This window comes from Porites lutea, chromosome 11 (genome assembly GCF_958299795.1).
Source record: "Porites lutea chromosome 11, jaPorLute2.1, whole genome shotgun sequence".
Lineage (NCBI taxonomy): Eukaryota > Metazoa > Cnidaria > Anthozoa > Scleractinia > Poritidae > Porites > Porites lutea.
In genome coordinates this window covers 9,384,286-9,407,140 of record NC_133211.1, presented here as the reverse complement: position 1 = coordinate 9,407,140, position 22,855 = coordinate 9,384,286, and the positions used below count along the sequence as shown (strand labels likewise).

The window sequence follows — 22,855 nt, the reverse complement described above, 5'->3', positions numbered from 1 at the left end:
GGTGCTATTTTTTAATATTCATGATGGTGAAGTCGTCGCCTGTAATTTATGCAAGAATTTATGAATTATTTTGCACCAAGCCGAACAACTCGCCGATTTGAAGATTTGTTTCTTCTTCTAAATCTTAAGAAAACTCTCAAGAAAACAACTACCGTGGTTAAAGGTAAGTCTAACTATAAACAAATTAGCTTATTTATTAGTTTCCAAGGCTTGGAAGTCAATTTTTAGTTCAATACTTAATCAGCACATGTTATGCTTAGCTGGTTCGGCAACCTGGTGAGCAAGAAAGAATAAACGTTTGAAGTAAGATAAATTCTTATTTAGAAACCTGGATTGACAATTAAACGCGATGATGATGGCTAGGTCAGGGAGATGGCTCGAAATAAGTGCCCATGTTTTGCTTCAGACTATCCAAGAGAATATTAGGCACGAAATGTACGGGGAGGTGTGTGTTGGGCTCTTAAGTTTCCTCTCCCCACTCCCCTGTGGACTTTCTTTAACACGGGACGAAAACATGGATTTACCGAGCGCCAAAGGCGAAGTCAAGGTTACCAGCATATTTGACAACGCCCTTGACTAGCGTTAAAGAAATAGCAAGGCGTTGATGCATTTAACTTTATCTTTGACGCGCATCAAAGGTGAAGTCAAAACCATATTTGACTTTACCTTCAGATGCGCGTCAAAAGTGCGGTAAATCAAATTTTTCAACCCGTGTAAAAGGTCATTATTATTATTATTATTACTGTTGTTTGAAACTCCACGAATTTATCTGTGGCTTGCCCTGCAGTTTAAGCGTTAAAAAGCAAGGTAGGTTCTCTTCTCAGTGTCCTGTCGAGAGACATGTAAAAAATTGAAATATTTGGTAAGATTTCCGTATAATCCCATATACATATTTACTATGCATACATGTTTCGATTCTATTCATATTAAACTATTTGTATGGGGTTATGGTTCCTTTTGAAGAGGATGTAGAAGTTGCTTCCTTTAAAGCTACAGGAAACTTTATAGAGCATTTATTGCCCCACATTTTCATTATTGTGCCGAGTCTTGGCATTTCTGTAGTAAACGCTTAGCAGAAAAACTCGAGAAACTGAACGAGCGCGCACTCCTCTTCGTTTACCAGGATAAAATCTCTACTTATGAGACACTAGTTGTTAAAAATGGATATAGAACATTAGCAAATCAAAGACTTGCAAAAATGTTAAATACAGTGTTTGGAACAATTGGGAAGGGAAACGCACCTACAAGTATTTGCGAGTTATTGACGGCACATAATTCTAATTATAATTTACGTGGTAATGCTATTTTAAAATTATTTAAAGTAAATTCTACAAAGTATGGGATCATGACAAAGTCATGGATCGGAGATAGCAGGCTGCCCGACTATGGAACACTATTAGTAATAATTTAAGAAATATCGATAACTACCGCATTTTTTAAACGTGAACTCAAGGAGCTCGACCTTCGAAGTTTATTTAAGCATTAGACCATACTTTCTATGGATTTACCGGCGTGATAACCCACACGGGATGTTGGGAGAACACGAGGAAAGCTTGAAAATCACGAGCCGAAGGCGAGTGATTTACAAGATTTTAAAAGAAACTCCGTTCGAAAAAGGTTGTTAAAGGGACCTCGAGAAGGGTTGTGGGACTTTAGCCTCTCTTCCCACTTGTTGAGATGGTCTCAAAAAATTGCTTTAATGGTTTTTTTTAGAGTATCAGATTCATAACTTTCGAAACTACCTCAGTTTTAAATTTTTCATTCATTTGCTGACCTCTTTGGGAATTTTTTTTGTTCTTTCTATTCTTTTTATTTCGAATTTTAGATTAGTGCATTACCACTATTAGAGGATAATAGTTTTATATGCATTTCTACCCGCGTCAGGGAGCCTAGCAAATTTCAAAATTTTCTGAAAGAGAGATTGCCCGCTAAATCCACCCCCCGCCGACTGTGCTTACCCTTATAGTTTCCCCCAACTCTGAGTCTTTCTCCTTGGTCCCTGTATTGTAAGGACAGAATGGTTGTACCGAACGCAGACATAAATAAAAACAAGACACAGGCAAAAATCTTCGTTTTACAGCTGTCACTAATAACAATTTCCATTTAGATAAATGGTAGAACATGTCCCAAAAAATGTTTTTATTGCGCAAATCGATCTGCTAAGCCTCGTTTTTTTGCTTACATTTCGGTGTCTGGATTTCAGATAACAACCCTGCGTCATTGCACTTTTGTGGTCGGGGGTGGGGGAGGGGGGGTAAACTATGTTGAATTGCACAGACAAGGGGCTTCAGTCTCTTCGTTATGAAATTGTAACTCTTTACAATAAATAGACTTTTCACTGTCTGTGGTTAGGTTAAACTATCTGAGTGTATATGGTTTTCAGTTTCTTTACTGACAGAGGCGAAATATGGTCATACACTGACTTGAAGGTCTCTTCCGGCTTGCTTTAGACACAAACAGCACAGTCACGTTAGTGTCACAGTTACTACCCTTTGGAATGGCAATTCACATTCTTTCAAATAATCTGTCTTTGAAACGATAACAAAGAGAAGGACCCAGAACTGTTCATTATAGAGACGTATTGTATTAAAGACGTATGGATTGTAAAAGTGCGGTAACATCAGGGCCAAAAGAGTTGTTCAAAATAAAGGGGTGTCGAAATTATAGAGCAGGTCAACTTTAAGTTTTGTACTCGCCTAAACGCAGGAAAATTTGGACCTGCAAGCCAAAACCTTTTTATCTACAGTAAACTAAACGTCTTCTTGGAGACAATTAGGGGAACCTACAAGTGCCCACAAATAGAGGAGTCACCAGTTAAGGAGTCGAGAAATGATGATGATGATGATGATTTTGACTTCAGATCCTTAGTTACGTACACGTTATGATTACTTAAGCCCTATCACGTGCTTATCTTAATATTTTTTTCTTTTCAGGTGGTTAACATTATCAACGACCTCGATTCATACCAATGTGTGATTGCATTAGTCACACAGAACAGATGCAGAAATCTCTTATATTTCAGGTTAGAGGGTGAAAGTCAATTGCTTTAATAGTGATCATTTATAGTCTTTGAAGAGTTTTTTTCATTGAGTGGAGGGGTGCAATCCTCAGACGACAGACGCTTCTGCTTCCTGAAAGCACACTACGGAGAGCGGTGCTACCTAAGGACCACAATGTTAAAAAGCACATTGTATACATACGGCATTAGAAAACTGATCCGCCACATTAAAGCACTACTTGCTGGATCACTTCCATTATTTTGAGTAACACACGCTTAAGGCCCAACATTTTCGTACGTCGATCAGAACCTTCTTTTACAGGCTGTGCAATGATAAGCTATGCCACAACACTTCAGTTCGGTAACAGCTCTTAAAAGGAAAATAAAAATGGTCAGACCGGTACGGGCCTTATCCAGATACAGGGAAGTTGAAATCATATACAGTATAACATAGACAGAATCACAGAAAAGTGCTGCTCACTGGCTTACATTTGAATGGTCACAAGCATGTAGTTACTTACTAACAAGCATTATAGAGTGGTCCGTGAATAGTAAGCGTCTTATTTAATTCTTATCAGACTGTATGTTTTTCTTTGTTCTTCTTCCATTGTAACTAACGGGAAATAAGGCTAATGTGGAGGTTTGTGATGACTTTGGATCTCTCATACCTCACGTTAGTGTTATAGTTAATAACGTTTGCGATGCTTATTTATTATCTCTTAAAACGCTCTTCCTGTGAAAGGAAACCAAAGGAAAGGTTCTCCACCACAGGGATTTCTGTATTATTGTAGAGGAAGTGAGTACGTGAGGACTGTTACGGTCGAATCTCCATGTGCTAGCACATATCATAGGAGACCACATCTTCCCAACTAAAGACAAAAAATCCCAGTCAAAGCACTATTGCTGGAACCTCTCGGCTGTTAAACGACCACTTCTCATAGGCAACCGCGGCCACTTTTTGACACATAGTATGATAGACTTTACCAACATTCACTTGCATAATTCACTTAACTTCACCTATATTCACTCAGCTTAACTTAAATGTTTTTAACCTCACTTATACGTCCTCGCCTTCGCCTCACTTGCCTTCACTAATTGTACTTGACTGTGTACAGACGCCTCCTACTCTGACAAAAAAATCAGAATTTTTTCTGAGGAAAGGGGGCGTCTGCATACAGGCTATAACTGAACTTGTCTTCATCAATATGAACTCGCCATCACATAATAGTCTTATATGCACTTGCTTTCATCTATAAGCGCTTGAGTTCTTATATTCTCTTGGTTTCACCTATATGCACTTGCCTCACCCATATGCTTTGCCCTCACCTTTGTGCACTTTCCTTCGGTTACGTACGCCTAACTTCAAACGTAGACTCTCTTTTTCACTTATACGCACTTCCATTCACCTATACACCTTTGTCTCTTCATCAGTGTACACTTCTCGTTACTTTTCAGCACTTTTCGTCAGCTATATACGCGCTTGTCTTCACTTATATGCTCTTGCTTTCACTTATGTGCAGTTTTCAGACCGTGTTTTCTCTGATTCTCGTATTTTGGTCGGCCACATACTTCGGAGGCTCTGCTGTATTAAATTTCTGATGTAAATCAGTCCATGACTACCGTCACGAATTCACACTGCAGAAGCACTAACACTCAAGTTTAAAATTATACCAGTAATCTGATAATATTAGAGTAGTCAGTATAGTTGATGTAGTCAATGTAATCGGAGTGGCAATTTAGCCAGTGTAGTTGGTTTAGTAGGTATGGTTGGTGTAGTCAGTGTAGTCCGTGAAGTCGGTATCTGTCAGCATAGTTGGTGTAGTAGGCTAGGTGTGGCCGGTGTGGTCAATGCAGTCGTTGTAGTTAATGTAGTCTATTAGGGTAGTCGGTGTAGTTAACGTAGGAAGTGAAAGAGAGCTGAGAGAGAGAGAGAGGAGGAGGAAACAGCGTCCTTTCTCCCTCTCTTCTACCACCCTCCACCCTTGTTGGTTTTTCTCACTCACTTCTCTTAGTTTGCATCGTCCTTACTGTCTGAATTAATGCATGCTTGGAACAGAGTAATTAAAGTGTTGCTCTATGGCTTTAATTTGAATGGTCACACGAGTTTTGTAAAGAAATTCTCAAATAAATTTTAGTTTAAGATCACTAAATATGCGTTATTACTAGTGCAGATCCAGGCATGGACTTCCAAAGGCGCCTTAATGTTTCTCCATACCTAACTGTTTTTATTCTTTCTTTGTTCTTCTATTAAATGCAACAGGCAGGCGGAAAATAAGGTACTTCATTGGTGCTGAGGTTTGTGCTTGCATTGGACAGAAGCACATTATTTTTATAACATGATATCTCATGCATACCTCAGGTTAGTGCAACAATTGATAGCTCTTACACTACAAACGTATATCATTTCAAAGGGTCAGGTCATCCTGTCAGAGGAGGGGTCCTATATTTATGGTTACAATTAAGGTTTTAGAACCAGGGGTAATAAACAGTAACCGACAGGGACCGCGGAGGGGGAAGGGCTGGTAGGGCTATAGCCCTACCACTTTTTTACTGGGATTTATTTTCTAGGGCTCCAGTTGACATGGAAAAAGTTATCGTGGAATTATTGGACTTTTCTCTAAAAGGTGGACGGTTAGAGCCAGTTGTTTTCGACGAATCCTTGAGAACTATGCAGTTCTTATGGAAGAGTGGGATGTTTGCTTGTCCGAACGATTACAACCCGATGTTCGTGCAAGGATAATAGGATGTAAGACTTAAATGGAACGATTTGACTTTTTCTTTGGTTTGCATCTTGGAGGGCGGCTTCATTCCCACACCGATAATCTATCTAAGGATCTTAAGGGTACCAAGGTGGCTGCTGTCAGCTGTGCTGTCAGTGGACAAGGCCTGACATTGGAATATCTAACAAAGGAGACGCTCAAAAAATGCCCAGTGATCAAAGCTTCGACCATTTCTATGCTAATATTTCGCGCAAGAGCGAAGGCCTGCTTGGTAAACCAACGCTTCCACTGAGAGCGATGCACTTCGGCCAGACTGGAGGCTGGTGCTGGTGCACCAAGCTACCCTTAAACTGCCAAAGATCACTTTAGAAGGGTCTATTATGACGCTGTTGATCTTATCGTCAGGGCTATCTATCAGGAAAGCTTCAGCTCCTACGCCCAGATGGAGACCCTCTTGATTAAATCTGCTAATGGTGACGACTATGAGGCAGAGTTCAAGTCTTGAAGCATCATACAGCGAAGATGTTGATACAGGGGCGCTACCTGGCCATGCAACTAAGTATCTTGGAAGTTATGTTATAGGAAAAGATAGCATGTTTTGACGAAATCCTGTTGGCGGTGTCAAAGTTTCCAAAACCAAGACAAAGCTCAAACTATCTGTAAGCTGCCTGCTGTAAATCCTGCAACCAGCACTGTTGACGAGCGTTCATTCTAACCTGCACGGCGTCTGAAGACGTGGCTTCTATCCAGGATGGGTGACCTAGCAGTGTTGAATGGTCACAAGCGGGGAATAGACAGTGTCTCTATAGCTACACAGGAGTTTGTTTCCTGCAATAAGAATCGCAAGAGAAGCTTCGGCACTTCGGGCAACTTCAAAAAGTAGCAACCTCAGGAGGTTTATTTAACATATTGGCTATATTGGATAGTATAACACGTGTGGACGTTTATGTTATATTTGTTGAGGTGGTCAATAAGGTGGCGCGCAAATGCAAGATAAATGGCGAAACACCAACCTGAATGTTTCTTTATATTGGCCAGAGTTTTTAGCCCTACCACCTTAAAATGGTCTCCGCGGTCCCTGGCTAGACCGTTTCTTTATTTTTGTGTTTTGTTTTCGACAAGAGCCGTTCTATTCGACTGAATTAAATTCGACGTCTGAAACCAAGTCGTGCTAGTGTCTTGCTGCAGTCGAGCCAAAGTCGAGCCAGCTTAGCACGGCAGTAACACGACGTTTGAAACAGGCCTAACCTTTGGCGTTATTTCATGGACGTCAGAATCACAATAATTATAATCAAAAAAGCTGTGCATTCAGTTTACTTTTCTTGCGTTAGTTCAGTTATTTCTTTCTTTTTATTCTCCTTTATCATTTATGACTGTGTTTTCAGTATCTTATCTGATTTTGCTGTTGTAGTCATTAGCGACTGTTCTTATAATAATAACAACAACAATAATAATGATAATAATACTGGTTTATTATCAGCATTTCCATAAAAAAATTGGTGTATACATCTGCTAATAAAATATAAAATACATAGTATATATATTCAGCTAGAAAAAAATACATTATTAAGGTGTTTCGATATAGTTTTTCAGAGGCCATACCGGTATTTTTCAATCGCTTGAAAAGTGATTTTCTCCTTGTCTGATCGCTATCAAATTTTTACCGACGATTGACTATAGATTGAAATTTGTCAAAATGTTGGTTTTAATAAAATTGATATTACTATGACAACAATAAACAAAAAACTTTGAAATTGATAAACGCCTAATTTTGCGCGATCTAGACCTGCTACTGAAAATCCAACACTAGGAACTTAAAGTTTGGTGTTTAGCAAATAACCTCCGTAAGAAGTAAAAAATTCTGTATGTTTGAATTCGACTAAAACGCAAATATATTTCAAACCTTAAATTTTCAATAGCCGTGATAGATTATGTTTAAAAAACGTTATAAATGACTCAAATTATTCTTAAGTAGCGTCAGAACTGTGCTTAATATCATATTTCGATGCTAGGAAATTTTGGTGTATTTTCGTTCTTGCGATCTTAAAAACAAACCCGTTTTCTCACCACCTGTCTAAGTGCAACTTCATTCAAAATTTGGACATTTAGCACTTTTTTGTACATCTCTGAAACGACTCGAACGAATTTTGTTAAAATCTCTTCACATAATCTTTATAATGTATAAATAATGTCTGAAACTTTCATTGAGATTGATTTACTGCAACACCTTGAAATTTCAAGACAAACCTATCCTACGAACCGGTCAAAAATCCGCGCTACAGCTTTCACTGTTTTGACGTTATGCTAATTTTTCCAGATTAATGCGGACAATACCTATATCCATGACTAGTGCATTTCAGTGTGAGTATTGTCAATGTTTTGCATTCAAAAGATGCGATAAATTCAAACTAAAATGTACTAGTCATGAAGGTATGCATAGTGCGCGCATTATTTTTGGAAAAATTAGCATAACGTCAAAACAGTGAATGTTGTAACGCAGATTTTTGACCGGAAAAAAAATTTTCCGACTTTTTCACAGTCACATTTCTTCTATTAGCCCTTTTAGCTCCTTTTACAGAAGGAAAGAGAGATTTTCCTACCCTTTATATACTTTAACAGGAGCCGATTACTGACTTCTAAATCAGTGAAATCCTTACCCTTTTTGGGGGGAACCTCCCCCTATAGGCCATGATAGAGAGTACCCCCCGGGCATTCATGACAAACTCAGTCATACAAAGAACACTCCATTTTACTTTTATATTTTCTTTTCTCCCTGCCGGCAAACCGTTTTGCACTTTATATTTAAATTTCTTTCAAAAAGGTTCAATATAATCAATAGGCAGGTGCTTCTTTTTGCCTGTTTATGAATTCTTAACATATTGATTAAGAACATTGACTATTATGTGTCAACGTCAGCCTGTTGTACTAAACAACACAACAAGATAGGTTTGATACTGTTTCAACAATGGTTAATTCTGCCACAGTTTTCTTTGCATTAATCAGACCCATTATAAGTTTTTATGGTAAATGTATGGTCATTTCACCTTTTTTTCCGGCGTCTGTGAGGCAATTGTGAGACGCAATTTTAAATATGAATATATGTGCCAATTTATTTCAGCCTTATTATTTGTTATTTAATGAAAGCTCGTTGCAGACCTCATTTCTTCATGTATGTCGGGATAGTCAGGTCTCTTAGCGCAAAATATAGGCCGGATCGTTACAGACGTGACAAAAGTGTCAAATTTGGCACAGACCTTCCTTAGCACCTACCGATTAATACTGGAGGGGGTGCCCGTTACAAATGGTCCTAATTACAGATAAAAGGGGGGGTTAACTTTCACCTATGATAGCAGATTGGGTGCCCTGTGGTGAGTAATCTTCTTGTTTGATTTGGCTAAAAAACATTTGTTGCAAATTTTTAAGTTTTTAATTTGGTAATGTTTAGTTGTTGTTACACTATTCAAAATAGTTTTACATGTACGTAATACTGACTAGTGCCCAGTCTCCACACGGTAAGTGTGGCCATGTTCATTGTGCGGACTGTGCGGTTATCAGTGTCACTGCTAAGACTTGCCAGTGATAATATCATTACATATCAATTTAAACAGATCACAAAGCCAGCTTTCAAAGATGTCATACAATAACATAAAACTCAAATGTATCACATCCTAAACGATAGAATCGTTAAAGTTTGACATACCACATGAACGACCTCATGAACGGTAACTGACAACACGCCCACTTTGTAATTGGCAGCTAAGATTAGATTATAGTTTGCTTCGTTGGTAACCCTGTCCTTGAGATAATGATTAAAACATGTCAACCTCGTCCTCAGAGGAAAAAGGAGGAGCAAGGGTGGCACAGTTGGTTAGTGCGCAGCCTTCGGGGCGAGAGGTCCCGAGTTCGAGCCCGGTGTCAACACCTCCTTATTTCAACTTCTCTTTTTTCTGTCTAGCTTTGACTAGCTTTAAATACCCTTAAAACGGAGAATTAATGGAAAGAAGGGGGTAAAAGGAGCGCACTGTCGACCTCAAGTTTATCACTAATTATTACTGTCACGAGTTATTGACGTAAAATATGGTCGCTTTACCTTGTTCTACCTTTTTATTAAGCCCTGGGTACGAAATTGTAAAACATGCCTCTCCAGGAATTTTTAACACTTTTTATTTTTTGCACATTTGCATTTAAAAAGAAGTGTATGAGGTCCCTGCATGCCTATACACCTGTAAGCGGCTCATTCACTTCAGAGCCCTTGGACCAGAGTGTTAATGGTAGGTCTATACGATCTTTCAAAAAAAAGGAAGGTCGTCGCGTGCGTTACAATTTGCAAACAAACTAACTTTAGAAGAGCTGAAATTTACAGGAACAAGGCCTCTTTTAGCCAACCAATGATGCATCATTTATGAAAATGAATGTCATTTGTTTGATGCAATTAGGCGAATACCCCGTGGTTACGAAATCTTACGATCATGAATTCCTCAAGAGCAATTCAGTTACCAACTTTTCAAAAAATAATGCTGTGGAAAATTACATAAAATACCAAAAAAGCAAGGGTCAACAATAATTATGGCCTGGTCCCTTCTAATAATGGAGTGGTCATGATAAAGAAGCCCATCAGCCCCAACTTTGACCACTCAAACATATTTTTGACAGATTACATACTGCAAAACTTTGCATTCACTTATGCCTATGTTGCCACACCAGGAGCCTAGAAATCGGCTCCTCGTCACACCTTGTTTTTATTGCTGAATATCATTCTAAAGAGCTTTACGAAATATTTTGTTAGTAGGGGTGTTTTGAACATGATTGATATTTAGAGATGGTGACAAAAACGAACACAGGAAAAGTCACAAAACAAGACGCATGAAACAACCGCAATCTAATATTCGTTTTACACCGATATAGTGGCTTCTTTGGCTGCTATGCTGACGTTCTTGAAGATGGCCGGTAGTATCACAGCTAGTTCCGGGTTAGGTATACCGTTTATTACCAGTTTCACGGTTCCTGAGACTTAGGGCCCGTTAACATAAAGGTGGGGGACCCCAGGTAGGTGAGGTAACCTGCTTAGGTGGGGTAAAAAAATAACCCTCCTTTACATGCAATCTTACAACCCCGCCATCCTGGGGTGCAGTTTCTCAAGATTATATGAATGGTCGCTAACCATGTAAACAAGAAAAATGCTGGCAAACCACGTCTACGCTCAATTGCTGCTCTTGCTGCAACCTTCAGCGTTGTGGCTTTCTATTGTTACCTTCAATAATTATGTGAAGCCACCCAGCGCCAAAGTGAATTTTGCACGAATTTGATGTTGCTCGAATCCGACCCCGACTAGCCTGGGTTTCCTCACCTTGAAACGTTGACATGGCAAAATTTGACCTCAGCTGAGAGGGTTACCCGGTGTGGCAGACCGGGCTACCCACCTTGAAGGGTGACCCCACCTATCATGTAAACGTGATCAAATTAAAATGAGAGATTATATGGACAGGCGGGTTACCCCACCTAAGTGGGTTACCATTCCTACCTTGGGTCCCCTTCCTCCATGTAAACAGGCCCTAAAAGTTAGTCCGGCCCCCTTTCTACAGTTTCAGCAATTAAACTATTCACCATTTATCATTTGAGTCAATCTTGTACCTCTTGAGTCTCACTTTTACAACTTGATAAGCTGTTATTATTTTTGGACATGAGTGCTTCAGTGCCAAATGTAGAGGCTTCATGATAAACTGTGCTGTTTTTTGAACCTTGGGCTAACTTGTTTCTTTTTTTCGTTTATGAGACCAGATTCTTCTTTGTTTGTTTTTGCTTTGTAAAGCTTAGACAAACTGCGGAAATTGTAAATGACATGACTTGTGCCACGGTGCTTGCTTCTCTGTCAAAACATGCACTTGCGTCCAGCAGATAACTGGATAAAGAGAGACTGAAAGGCATCCAGGCCTATGTTAAGCTGAAAAATTAATTACCTCCCTAGAAAAGAACTATTTTGGGTTCTGTCATTTCGTTATTTGTTCTTCATGAATAGCTGTCATAAATCCCTGATAATATGTGATACAACAGACTCTTTGACAATTTCTTTTTTCTGAAATTTTGTTTGCTTTCTTCAGCTTAAAGTGACATGTAATGACAAGTAATACTTGATAAATAAGACTTAAGCCACACAATAAGGCCTCCTCTAATTGAAATACATTAGAAAAGGAGAAGAGACCCCAGAAGCTGAGTACTTGCAAGTTATGAAGCAAAGACGAGGCCATCTTAGAAATGATTTATGAAAATGTGGGCGGACTGTGGACTTGCTTTAAGGGCACAGTAATAATCAACTTAATTGTACAATCAATAAGCAAAAATGGATGGGAATGCCAGATGTTCGAGTGAAATTGTTGTTTACAACCTGAGAATAGAATTCAGAGTGATTTAAGGTATTAAATAACAATTTTGAATCAAAACACCACAGGGACCCCAGCAGGTGAAATTTACAATAATTAAATCCTGTTTAGCACGCTTCAGTGGCATATTTGCGGTGGGCACCCCCTCTAATATTCATGGTACTGCAATAAGCTATCGCTGTGCAAAGTTTGGTGCTTTTGTCAACTCTGTAACGATCCTGACCCTTAGAGACCTGACTAGGAGGAGATACTTGACAGTGACTATTAACCCTTTAAGTCTAGCCTGCTAGCAAGCTCTCCTTTTTGGGCGAGCGAAGCGAGTCTCGCGAGACTCGCTTCGCTCGCCGAAATAGGAGAGCTTGCTCGCAGGCTACTTTAAGTCTTAAGAGTGACCAGCGTCAATTTTCTCCTAACAATCTCCATACATAATCAAGAGAAAAGGTTGTGAGAGTTAATAAAATGATCATCGAGGGGAAAATGCTTTGATCTTTTGTCAAATTCTCTTCATAAATTCTTTAAGGAAAAATTCGGAAATCAGTCTGGCGTTAGCGGCTACAGAATAACTTTTTTTTTCATGCTGATGAGATACTGGACAGTAACTATATAAGGGTTACTCGGCAGCAAGGTTTTTTAAGTGGGCCTTTTTGTTCTGTAGTTCTAGCATCAATTTTCATTTCCATCAGTAAACCGTTTTTCTTAAAGCTCAATTTGGCTACTGCCGCGAGTCTAACCTGACCTTTAGACAGAAAAAAACTTTAACTCTTAGATAGAGGCACCCAATGGATCTGTTCCTCAAAATATCCGTTCTTTACGCAAAGATTTGGAAAAAATAATTTGTCCTTGGAAGGAAAGTGAAAGCGCTGCTGGGAAATAGACAATTCAGGGTGTCTGAGGGTTCTTTTGGTGCCTCGTATAGATGGTATGTACTATTTGTCAGTAACCACCGAAGGGCTGATTTTCTACCGTATGACCACACCCAAACTGGCCACTAATGTCTGGATATACGTCTGCAGGAGACTTCCTCGTAAGTCAGGTTGCAGGTTGTAGGTGCACCTTGCTGGCTGGGAACTCTTCCATCAGTCTTGCTGGGAGTGAGGATAAACGGATAAATTTTTCCCAGCATATCACAAAATGCTTAAATGGCTTCAGAAAGCTTTGTTCATGTTTTGTTGTTGTTTTCAGATCTTTTTCTCAAAATTTCCCGTTGGGTGCCCCTGAACTCTCAAACGAGAGTTAGCTCTAGTGAGACAATAAACCTAGTAATACCGCTGAAGACGAATACTTTCCAGGACTGTGCGTCCAAAATTTTCAACTCCCTACCTCCTCCAATCAAATCTTGTACAAATTTTTGTTTTTTTCAAACAGACCTTCAACATTATAAAAGAGCGAAGAAAAGGGTAGTAATTTAATGGTTCCAAATATAGTTTTTTTTCTTTTTCTAGCTGAATATATATAATATATATTTTATATTTTATTAGCAGATGTGCAGCTATTTTTTATGGAAATGCTGTTAATAAACCAGTATTATTATTATTATTATTATTATTATTATTATTATTATTATTATGAGAACAGCCGCTAATGACTACACCCACAATCAGATAAGATACTGAAAACACAGTCATAAATGATAAAGGAGAATGAAAAGAAAGAAATAACTGAACTAACGCAAGAAAAGTAAACTGAATGCACAGCTTTTTTATTATAATTATTTTGATTCTGACGTCCATGAAATAACGCCAAAGGTTAGGCCTGTTTCAAACGTCGTGTTACTGCCGTGTTAAGCTGGCTCGACTGTAGCTCGACTGCAGCAAGACACTAGCACGACTTGGTTTCAGACGTCGAATTTAATTCAGTCGAATAGGACGGCTTTTGCCGAAAACAAAACACGAAAATAAAGAAACGGTCTAGCAAACTTTTAAATGTATTCTATTGTATTTATAATTTATGAATTGAGTTCGGCACGGCGGTAGGCAAGGCAAGGTTTGCCCTGCTACACGGCAGTAGCACGAATTGGTTTCAAACGTCGCGCTACTGCCGTGCTAAAGTCGAATTTAACTCGATCAACTGAGTTCGGCACGGCAGTAGCACGACGTTTGAAACGGGCCTTATTTTGTCCACCGACCATTTCAGTAAAAATTATTTAATGCCAGGTGTACATGTTGACTTTTACTTAAACAGTGTCCAATTAAATTTGGAATTGGATATTTCGCCGCAATTCTGACTTAGCAGCTTGTATTAAAGGTTGGATGATCTTAGAGTTCTATTAACAATCCCAGGCAGAGTCAATCATGATAAAACCAAATGGACTACCTTTTTTTCTATTTTTGTCTTCCATCCCATTTTTCATAACTGGAGTTAATGGAAATGTCTTGGTTATACACATCGTGCATAAAACACGTGAAATGCACACTCCTACAAATTATCTTCTAGCTAATATGGCCGTTAGCGATGTCGTCAGCGTTATCTTGCTTCCATTATACGATGTCGTCCAGTATCAACTTGGAAGTGTAAATAATAACTTTGAGAAATTCACTTGCAAGTCAGTCGCCCTCGTTGAAATATGCATAATAGTGTCCTCCACAACTCTTACATTGATAGCGGTGGAAAGATATCATGCCTTGCTGAAACCTTTCCGGACTGAATTGCGGTTAAGCGACGACAACGTAAAGAAGGCCATTGCTATTATTTGGATCATAAGTGTTCTTTTGTCGTTACCTTCCTTCTTCTTAAATAAATGGAGCATCGAAGAAGATGCAGTTGAGGCCCTCCCATGCGTTGGTCCGTGGACTTTAAGCATGAATCAAGCAAGCAAAATTTATTTGATCGTACATGCGTCAATTTTCTTTATTCAACTGACAACCATGTGTTGCTGCTATGCATCTCTTATCAGGGGACTTTATTTTACCAACACAGTGTGTCGAGAAGAAACGGAAGGAGAGAGAGGTTCAGAGAGGGAGAAACTCGTTTTGACATTTTTCTTAGCAACCACGGGATTTTTGATCGGTTATGCCCCTGGAGTTTTGTTCTACACAATTGTCGCATCACGGGATGTTCACCAGGAAGACTCATTGTACTCTGTTCTTAGAGCTGTTCTTGACTTTTTGTTCAAATGTAGTTTATGTCTAAACCCAATTTTCTACGCCTTTCGCAGTGCGCATTTTAAGCAAGGTTTTAAACGGCTTCTGAAATGGCAAAAGCCTACATCACAGACTGAGATTCAGCTTGGAGCATAACAGTCTCTTTGTTATTACAGGTCACAGAGATCAGCGCTAACATTATTGCTAGCTGAGGACAACTCCCTTGCAAACTGCAGGCAGGAAAATAACATTTGCAGTAAGGAGAAAATTATTTTTTAGTATGCAGAAAAGTTATTATGCCGAAAAAAGGGCAGGGAATTAAGTTATAGACCAAAGACAGGTGTATGACTATTTATAACTGACTTCATAACGCGCTTTTAATTATGAATTGTAGTCCTCACTATGTGAGACGTCCATGCAATAGATCGTTTTCAGTCAAATTCAAGTGGTCATCAGCTTTGCAAATTGCTTGGAATAAAAAAAAGTTTTAACATGTGAAACGTTCAATTCCCACAAGACTTTTTTTGCACACAAATATGGCCGCCGTGACGTCATGTGAAAACGATCTATCGGTGGCCAATTATTTAACAGCACGGCCATTGGTATTAATGGATATATTTGACATTATCTTAGTGATAATGTAAACTACCTCAATTTGTAGCTTGTCTTCTAACTCATATGTGTGCAATGAATATTATAACTAAAAAGACTGATAACCCTTGCGGACAATTTCTTTGAACAAAAAAAGCAGCAAAACCTGAAGCATCAATCATGGTCGAAACCGATAGCCTAAGTTTTGTCTTGTCTTGCTGTTCAATGCCATTTTAAATCATTGGACTCATCGGAAATGTTTTGTTCATTCGAATCGTACACAAAATAAGGGAGATGCTCACCCCTACAAATTATCTTTTACTAGCATGGCCGTTAGTGATGTCTTCACCATAATGATGTTTGTAGCTCACAGGCCAGGTTTAATTTGCCTTCAGTCAACACAGTGTACTTGATGAAAATTTCGGGCACTTGGTTTGCGAGGCATCGGCCCTCATTACAACCTTCGCAATAGTTCCGTCCATTACTCTTACTGTGCTGGCCGTAGAAAGATACAACGCTTTGCTCAAGCCTTTAAGAACGGGATTGCGCTTAAGTGAAGACAGTATTAAAAAGGCCATCGCTCTAATTTGGGTGGCAAGTGTTTTTTTTTTGTCCCGATGTGAAGTCGAAGAAAAACTGAGGTGCGAGAACTTGGCAGCAACACAAACAATAGGATTTGACAATGATGAATAACATTCAAATGATCATGATGCCGATTTTTGTGCTTGTTCCTGTTCTTATTTGTGCATTGTCATTCTCGGACGATCCTTGCAGTTTGGAGAAAACCAGAGAAAAAATTAAGTGATCATAGAAAACCATAGTTTCTTCTGCTTTCATTATTAGATCGAGAGATAAGTAGATTGATAAAACCTCCTCTTTTATGTACATAAAGGCAGAGCTTCGCCACGAAGTTCGAGATACGATGGTCAGTGACGATACCCCAATGGAAGGCTTCGCAGGCAAACGTTTAGTTGTCTCCTAAGATGGCCGTTGTTCTAGTACTTAACAAAGTTAACAACATTTTTTGAGACACTGTTTATTTGAACTCTTTTTAGACCGGGCATTTTCAGTTATTAGAGTTCTTAGAAGGGGATGGGTTACGGCTTTCGCTGTAATCAGGGGCACCCAACGACAATTTTTGGAAAATATCTGTTCAGAAGGCTATTTGAGATATAGAATTTTCGGAACATTTGTTGTTAAATTTCTTGCTTGCCCGCCTCTCCTAGGATTTCCGAACCCCCCAAAAATGATATAATTGCCCATTTTTAACGGATTTTTACCCTAAAACGGTCACATAGAATTTTCGGAAGCCTTTTTTCTGGCTGAAATTTTCGAAAAGGTATGTTTTGATCCCTATAATTTTCGGATCACTAGACTTTCAACTAGGAATTCCGAACAGATGAAAAATTTTTAGGGGATAAAAATATGCCCATATCTACCGTTTAAATACTAAAATATGTTCAACAATGCTATGTTTAAGTGGTTTTGAACTATATTCTCGTTGGGTGCCCCTGTGTAATCAACCCGGCATTCAGGCTTAACAGACAAACTTGCAAGGTAACAGCGAATCAAAGTTTACACGTCAGGACAACTTTATACGCATGCCTAAAAATTAAGTGGTTTTCTTGGACCCGTCATTCTAGGATCGGTCTTCCTGGGTTTTCCTCACTGAGACAACGGCCTGAATTCGGAAAAATAAATTTACAAAAGATGCTAAAGTGATCTGAATTTGTGAGAAAAGTATAGATTCTTTAGGTTTAACGTTACTTTTAAGAAATTTGATCATGATTTACAATTGCCAGATGGAAACATCACATCTAAAACAACAATCGTTTAGACAAACATTTGGCGCGACAAATTTCATGGAGAGTTTAGAGGGAATTGAGTCATAGCAACATAACTGTTCAAAGTAAAGATTAGTCCAATACTCGTCAAAACCACCCGCGAGTTGTGATGTTTAACCTTAGCCATAATGGCTCTTGTGTTTAATAAGGCATCAGTTTTAAAATGACATAACCACGCGAAGCTGATAATTATTTTGCTGTATATTCTGATCACAAACTAATTCCTTTTTTAGGTTCAATTTTCAACATCAGTGCCATATATTGAAGGATATATAATTCGTTACTAATTTTGACTGAGTGTATTTTACACTACTAAATTCACTCTTTTTTTCCCTTTTTTTTAGCGCGTAAATTGTAAACTAAAACGGAAGATAAACAATTTAAGCAGGTGTTTTAAAGCCAATAGAGAAACCGGTTAACCAAAGCGAATTTTTTTCGTATGACTTGAAGAACGGTAAAGAAAAGGTAGAAAAAAATAAAAGGAAGCGAGAGATAACTGCTTCAAAAGTTGCTCCTAGCAAAAGAAGCTATAGATAAACCGAGCGTGCTTTTTGGTAAGTAACAATGTTGAGCCCTTTTCACCTGTTAGAGTTAAATTCATAAAGCTACAACGGTGTGATGCAAATGGGCCTTATCAGTCACTTGATAATTTAAATATGACTGACATATAATTATTATACACGTGCATGGTATACCTTGTCAAAAATGGCTTGTCTTTATTTCGCAGCTTTGAGTTAACTACTTAGTGTGATATCGAATGTTCTACCGAACAGTTTATTCTAAAGGGAGACATCTTAAATTCGAATTTCTATTGACTTAAAACTAGGGAAACAACAGTCTCCGGCTTGGAAGATAGCCTAGATCTGTTCCTTTCTTACCGTATTTATTCGAATAAGCGCCCAACGTTCGAATTAGCGCCCACCTCGAATAAGCGCCCATCCTAAAGGCAGAAAAAGTTAATGAGCGCCCAACCTCGAATAAGCGCCCACCCCTCCTCCTCCCAATCAAACTCAAATAAGCGCTCACCCCCACCCCAACCACTTGAGTGAATAAATTCTAATAAGAGACTTCCCCGAGGACGGAGTTTTCTTCAGAGTATTTTACAGAAATCTTGCTTTGTTACTTCTTCGCGTTTTGTTATTAGCATTTATTGTTTTGTTGCAAAATAAACATACTTCACTTGCTGAAAATGGTGAAAATTTAATAAGCGCCCAGCCTCGAATAAGCGCCCATCTCGAATAAGCGCCCACTCTCAAGGTCCAAAAATTTAATAAGCGCCCAGGGAGGTTAATCGAATAAATACGGTACTTTCCCATTTTATTTTTTGCCATTGGTTTTATAAGAAATGTATTGGTTATCCGAATCGTTCACAAGACACGACAGATGCATACGCTAACGAATTACCTTTTAGCTAACATGGCCGTTAGCGATGTCATTACCATTCTGTTGTTTTTATGTAACAATTATTTTACTAAGGATCAACTGGGACATGTGAAACATAAATTTGCGACATTCGCTTGCAAGGCATTTAACATCGTTGAAATTTGTATTATGGTTTCTTCTATTACACTCACAGTTCTCGCTTTAGAAAGATATCACGCCTTGCTAAAACCCTTCAGAACCGAACTGCGGTTAAGCGAGGATAACGTCAAGAAGGCCATCGTTTTCATTTGGACCACGAGTGTCGTAATTTGTTTTCCCCAGTTCTTCTTTGCAGAATGGAGCGAGGAACACACTTCATGTGTTGACCCATTCGGTATAATGACTGAAGGAAGCAAAATTTATACACTTCTCAGGGACCGCGGAGGGGGAGGGGCTGGTAAGGCTATAGCCCTACTACTTTTTTGCTGGGATTTATTTTCTAGGGCTCCAGTTGACATGGAAAAAGTTATCGTGGAATTATTGGACTTTTCTCTAAAAGGTGGACGGTTAGAGCCAGTTGTTTTCGACGGATCCTTGAGAACTATGCAGTTCTTATGGAAGAGTGGGATGTTTGCTTGTCCGAACGATTGCAACCAGACGTGCGTGCAGGATAATAGGATGTAAGACCTAAATGGAACGATTTGACTTGAGGGCGGCTTCATTCCCACACCGATAATCTATCTAAGGATCTTAAGGGCACCAAGGTGGCTGCTGTCAGTGGACAAGGCCTGACATTGGCATATCTAACAAAGGAGACGCTCAAGAAAATGCCCAGTGATCAAAGCGTCGACCATTTCTATGCTAATATTTCGCGCAAGAGCGAAGGCCTGCTTGGTAAACCAACGCTTCCACTGAGAGCGATGCACTTCGGCCAGACTGGAGGCTGGTGCTGGTGCACCAAGCTACCTTTAAACTGCCAAAGCTCACTTTAGAAGGGTCTATTATGAGGCTGTTGATCTTATCGTCAGGGCTATCTATCAGGAAAGCTTCAGCTCCTACGCCCAGATGGAGATCCTCTTGATTAAAGTTGCTAATGGTGACGACTATGAGGCAGAGTTCAAGTCTTGAAGCATCATACAGAGAAGATGTTGATACAGGGGCGCTACCTGGGCATGCAACTAAGTATCTTGGAAGTTATGTCATAGGAGAAGATAGCATGTTTTGACGAAATCCTGTTGGCGGTGTCAAAGTTTCCAAAACCAAGACAAAGCCCAAACTATCTGTAAGCTGCCTGCTGTAAATCCTGCAACCAGCGCTGTTGACGAGCGTTCATTCTCATCTGCACGGCGTCTGAAGACGTGGCTTTTATCCAGGATGGGTGACCTAGCTGTGTTGAATGGTCACAAGCGGAGAATAGACAGTGTCTCTATAGCTACACAGGAGTTTGTTTCCTGCAATAAGAATCGCAAGAGAAGCTTCGGCACTTCGGGCAACTTCAAAAAGTAGCAACCTCAGGAGGTTTATTTAACATATTGGCTATATTGGATAGTATAACACGTGTGGACGTTTATGTTATATTTGTTGAGGTGGTAAATAAGGTGGCGCGCAAATGCATGATAAATGGCGAACCACCGACCTGAATGTTTCTTTATATTGGCCAGAGTTTTTAGCCCTACCACCTTAAAATGCTCTCCTCGGTCCCTGTGCTCAGTAAGTTTTTTCCAATACCCGGACTACAATTAAGATCAATTGGCGGACTCATCTATGCGCTGGCAACCAAAAGTTAGAATCACCTTGTACCACATTTGAATTATATACAACATACTAAATCACAAAAGCACTGCGCGAAAGGAAGATTTTATAAAACCATGTTGAACAATGTACATATCTTTAAATTCGATGACAGCCGTCTCTTTCATTTGAGGAAATACACTTTGGGGTTTCATCAGACGATTGCACGTTTGAGTTACATACATCGTAAAAAATTTTTCCAAAAACTACGTGGACGAATGGACGTGGTAGGGGGAAGAACGCAAAAGGGAATAGGGAGAGTCTCCCCAATCTCCCACTTCTTCCCCTTCCTGGCGCCTGCCAAGTTTTGCAAAAACCGCAAGTTTTCTCTTGTTGGTCGCATGGAAATTTAAGGTGAGGTAAATAGGTATTCTGATAACTTAGCTAACAGTTATCTCTTTTTCCTCGTACGTTGTGAGTCTTTTTTATTTCCGTGTAAATGTACATGCATGTGTAGCGTAGCCACACTGAGCTGCAGCTGCCTGCTTCGAAAAGCTTTTGCTTTTGTAGCTGTTGTGTATGTGTTTTGTATTTATTTTCTGTCAATAAAGTTGTTGTTGTTAATATGTTGTTAGATTACTAGTAATCCTTGTGTGATTCTCATCTGGCTGTGTGTTTTCTTGGTTTCTTCATGATCATTCACATTGTCCTCATTCAGCTGCTTCATTGTATTCCCAGACGTTAAATGTCCGAGTATTTTGTATGAAGACTGGACGCAATGCAAACTGGTCGTCTCATATTACAGGTGAGTGGTTACAGTTCAACTCCTCTGTCATGCTTGTTTCCCTGTGGGCTGCTTAAGGATTCTTACTTGTTGTATTGTAAAAAATATTTCATGTGTTTCTGTCCCTGCTTGTGGGCCTACTAATTTCTGGGTCACCAGTAATTTTGTCACCCCTGTTCAAAAAGAGTGTTTGATATAACTTTAAATTTAAACAAATCTCATAACTTGCTTTGGTCATTGATATGATGATTGATATGATGCCTAGAAACAAAAAATGTGCCGTGATGTCAAATTACTGTATGATGTCATGGCGGACACCATCGGATATATACCAGTACAGGTGGACGCTGCGAGTTTGCCGCTTGCTATGATCCAGCTGCGGTCCATACACTGCACACATGCTTCGCGTGTGAAAAGATTATAAACTCACTTCGCTCAAAATTAGTTTTAGCTTGTTAGTTAATGGGGCTGCCTCAAGGCATGCACAGTTTGTAAATTCTGTTCTGCACTGCACTATTAATTTATTAACCTGGTAACCCAGAAGGTGTTGCGTGTTTCGATAAATCATATTTGCAGGGCAAGGCAAGGTTTGGTGACCTAACTTCGTAGAGCTTACAGTATTGTTCTCATTTTGGCCCAGAGGGTTCTGTATCATTAAATTTGTGCATATTGACTTGCTATCATTTGTTATCAGTGTTATGCTTCTTCTCAATACTGTGTCTCCATCCATTTGGCAAGAACAATTATTGATGTCAGCATTAGCTTGTTTCCGGGAAAGTTTACTGCTTGCTTAAAGTTTCTTGCCGTACATACCTTTTTATGGAGGTGTAAACTAAAGCCTAAATGGGAACATAAATAGGCTAGTTGATTTAATACGCCTGACACACCTGACCCGTAGTTTACTGAAGGTGTTTTGTACACAAATACTTATGTGTTAAAGGGGCTATGTCACCCCACACGCATGCGCGAGCCAATGAAAACAAACTTGAAAAAGTCGGCCTGACTTTTTCAAGTTGTGTCGGAGATTTTGGAATGCTGTTTTTATCTGTCTAAATCTCAGCCATCGTTCAATAGTTAGTGAAGTTTTTTATTAAGAATCGTTCTATGGTGATTAGAGAATAATTTTTTGGCGTTATTTTGAAATTGTTTGCCTGTGGAATGTTTTTACGTGGATTTACTGCGTCCTCTTATCAGCGGCCGTTGTAATGGAAGAGTTAATGACGGCTACTCCACAATGAGTGATGGAATCTTTGATGGAATCTTCCCTATAGTTCACAGAACCTTTCTATTGAGTTATTTTAGAGGCTGCTGGCTCTTGGATTTTTCTTGTGCTCAAAGTATGTGGACATATAATGAAGCGGCTATTGA

The 22,855-nt window shown here is 39.3% G+C and overlaps 1 protein-coding gene across 1 annotated transcript; it reads left to right on the top strand.

Moving 5' to 3' along the window:
- Positions 1-14,533: 14,533 nt before the first annotated feature.
- On the top strand, positions 14,534-15,331 carry LOC140953167 (substance-K receptor-like). The gene has a single exon (XM_073402667.1). The coding sequence runs from the start codon at positions 14,534-14,536 to the stop codon at positions 15,329-15,331; it is 798 nt and encodes a 265-aa protein (XP_073258768.1).
- Positions 15,332-22,855: the final 7,524 nt, after the last annotated feature.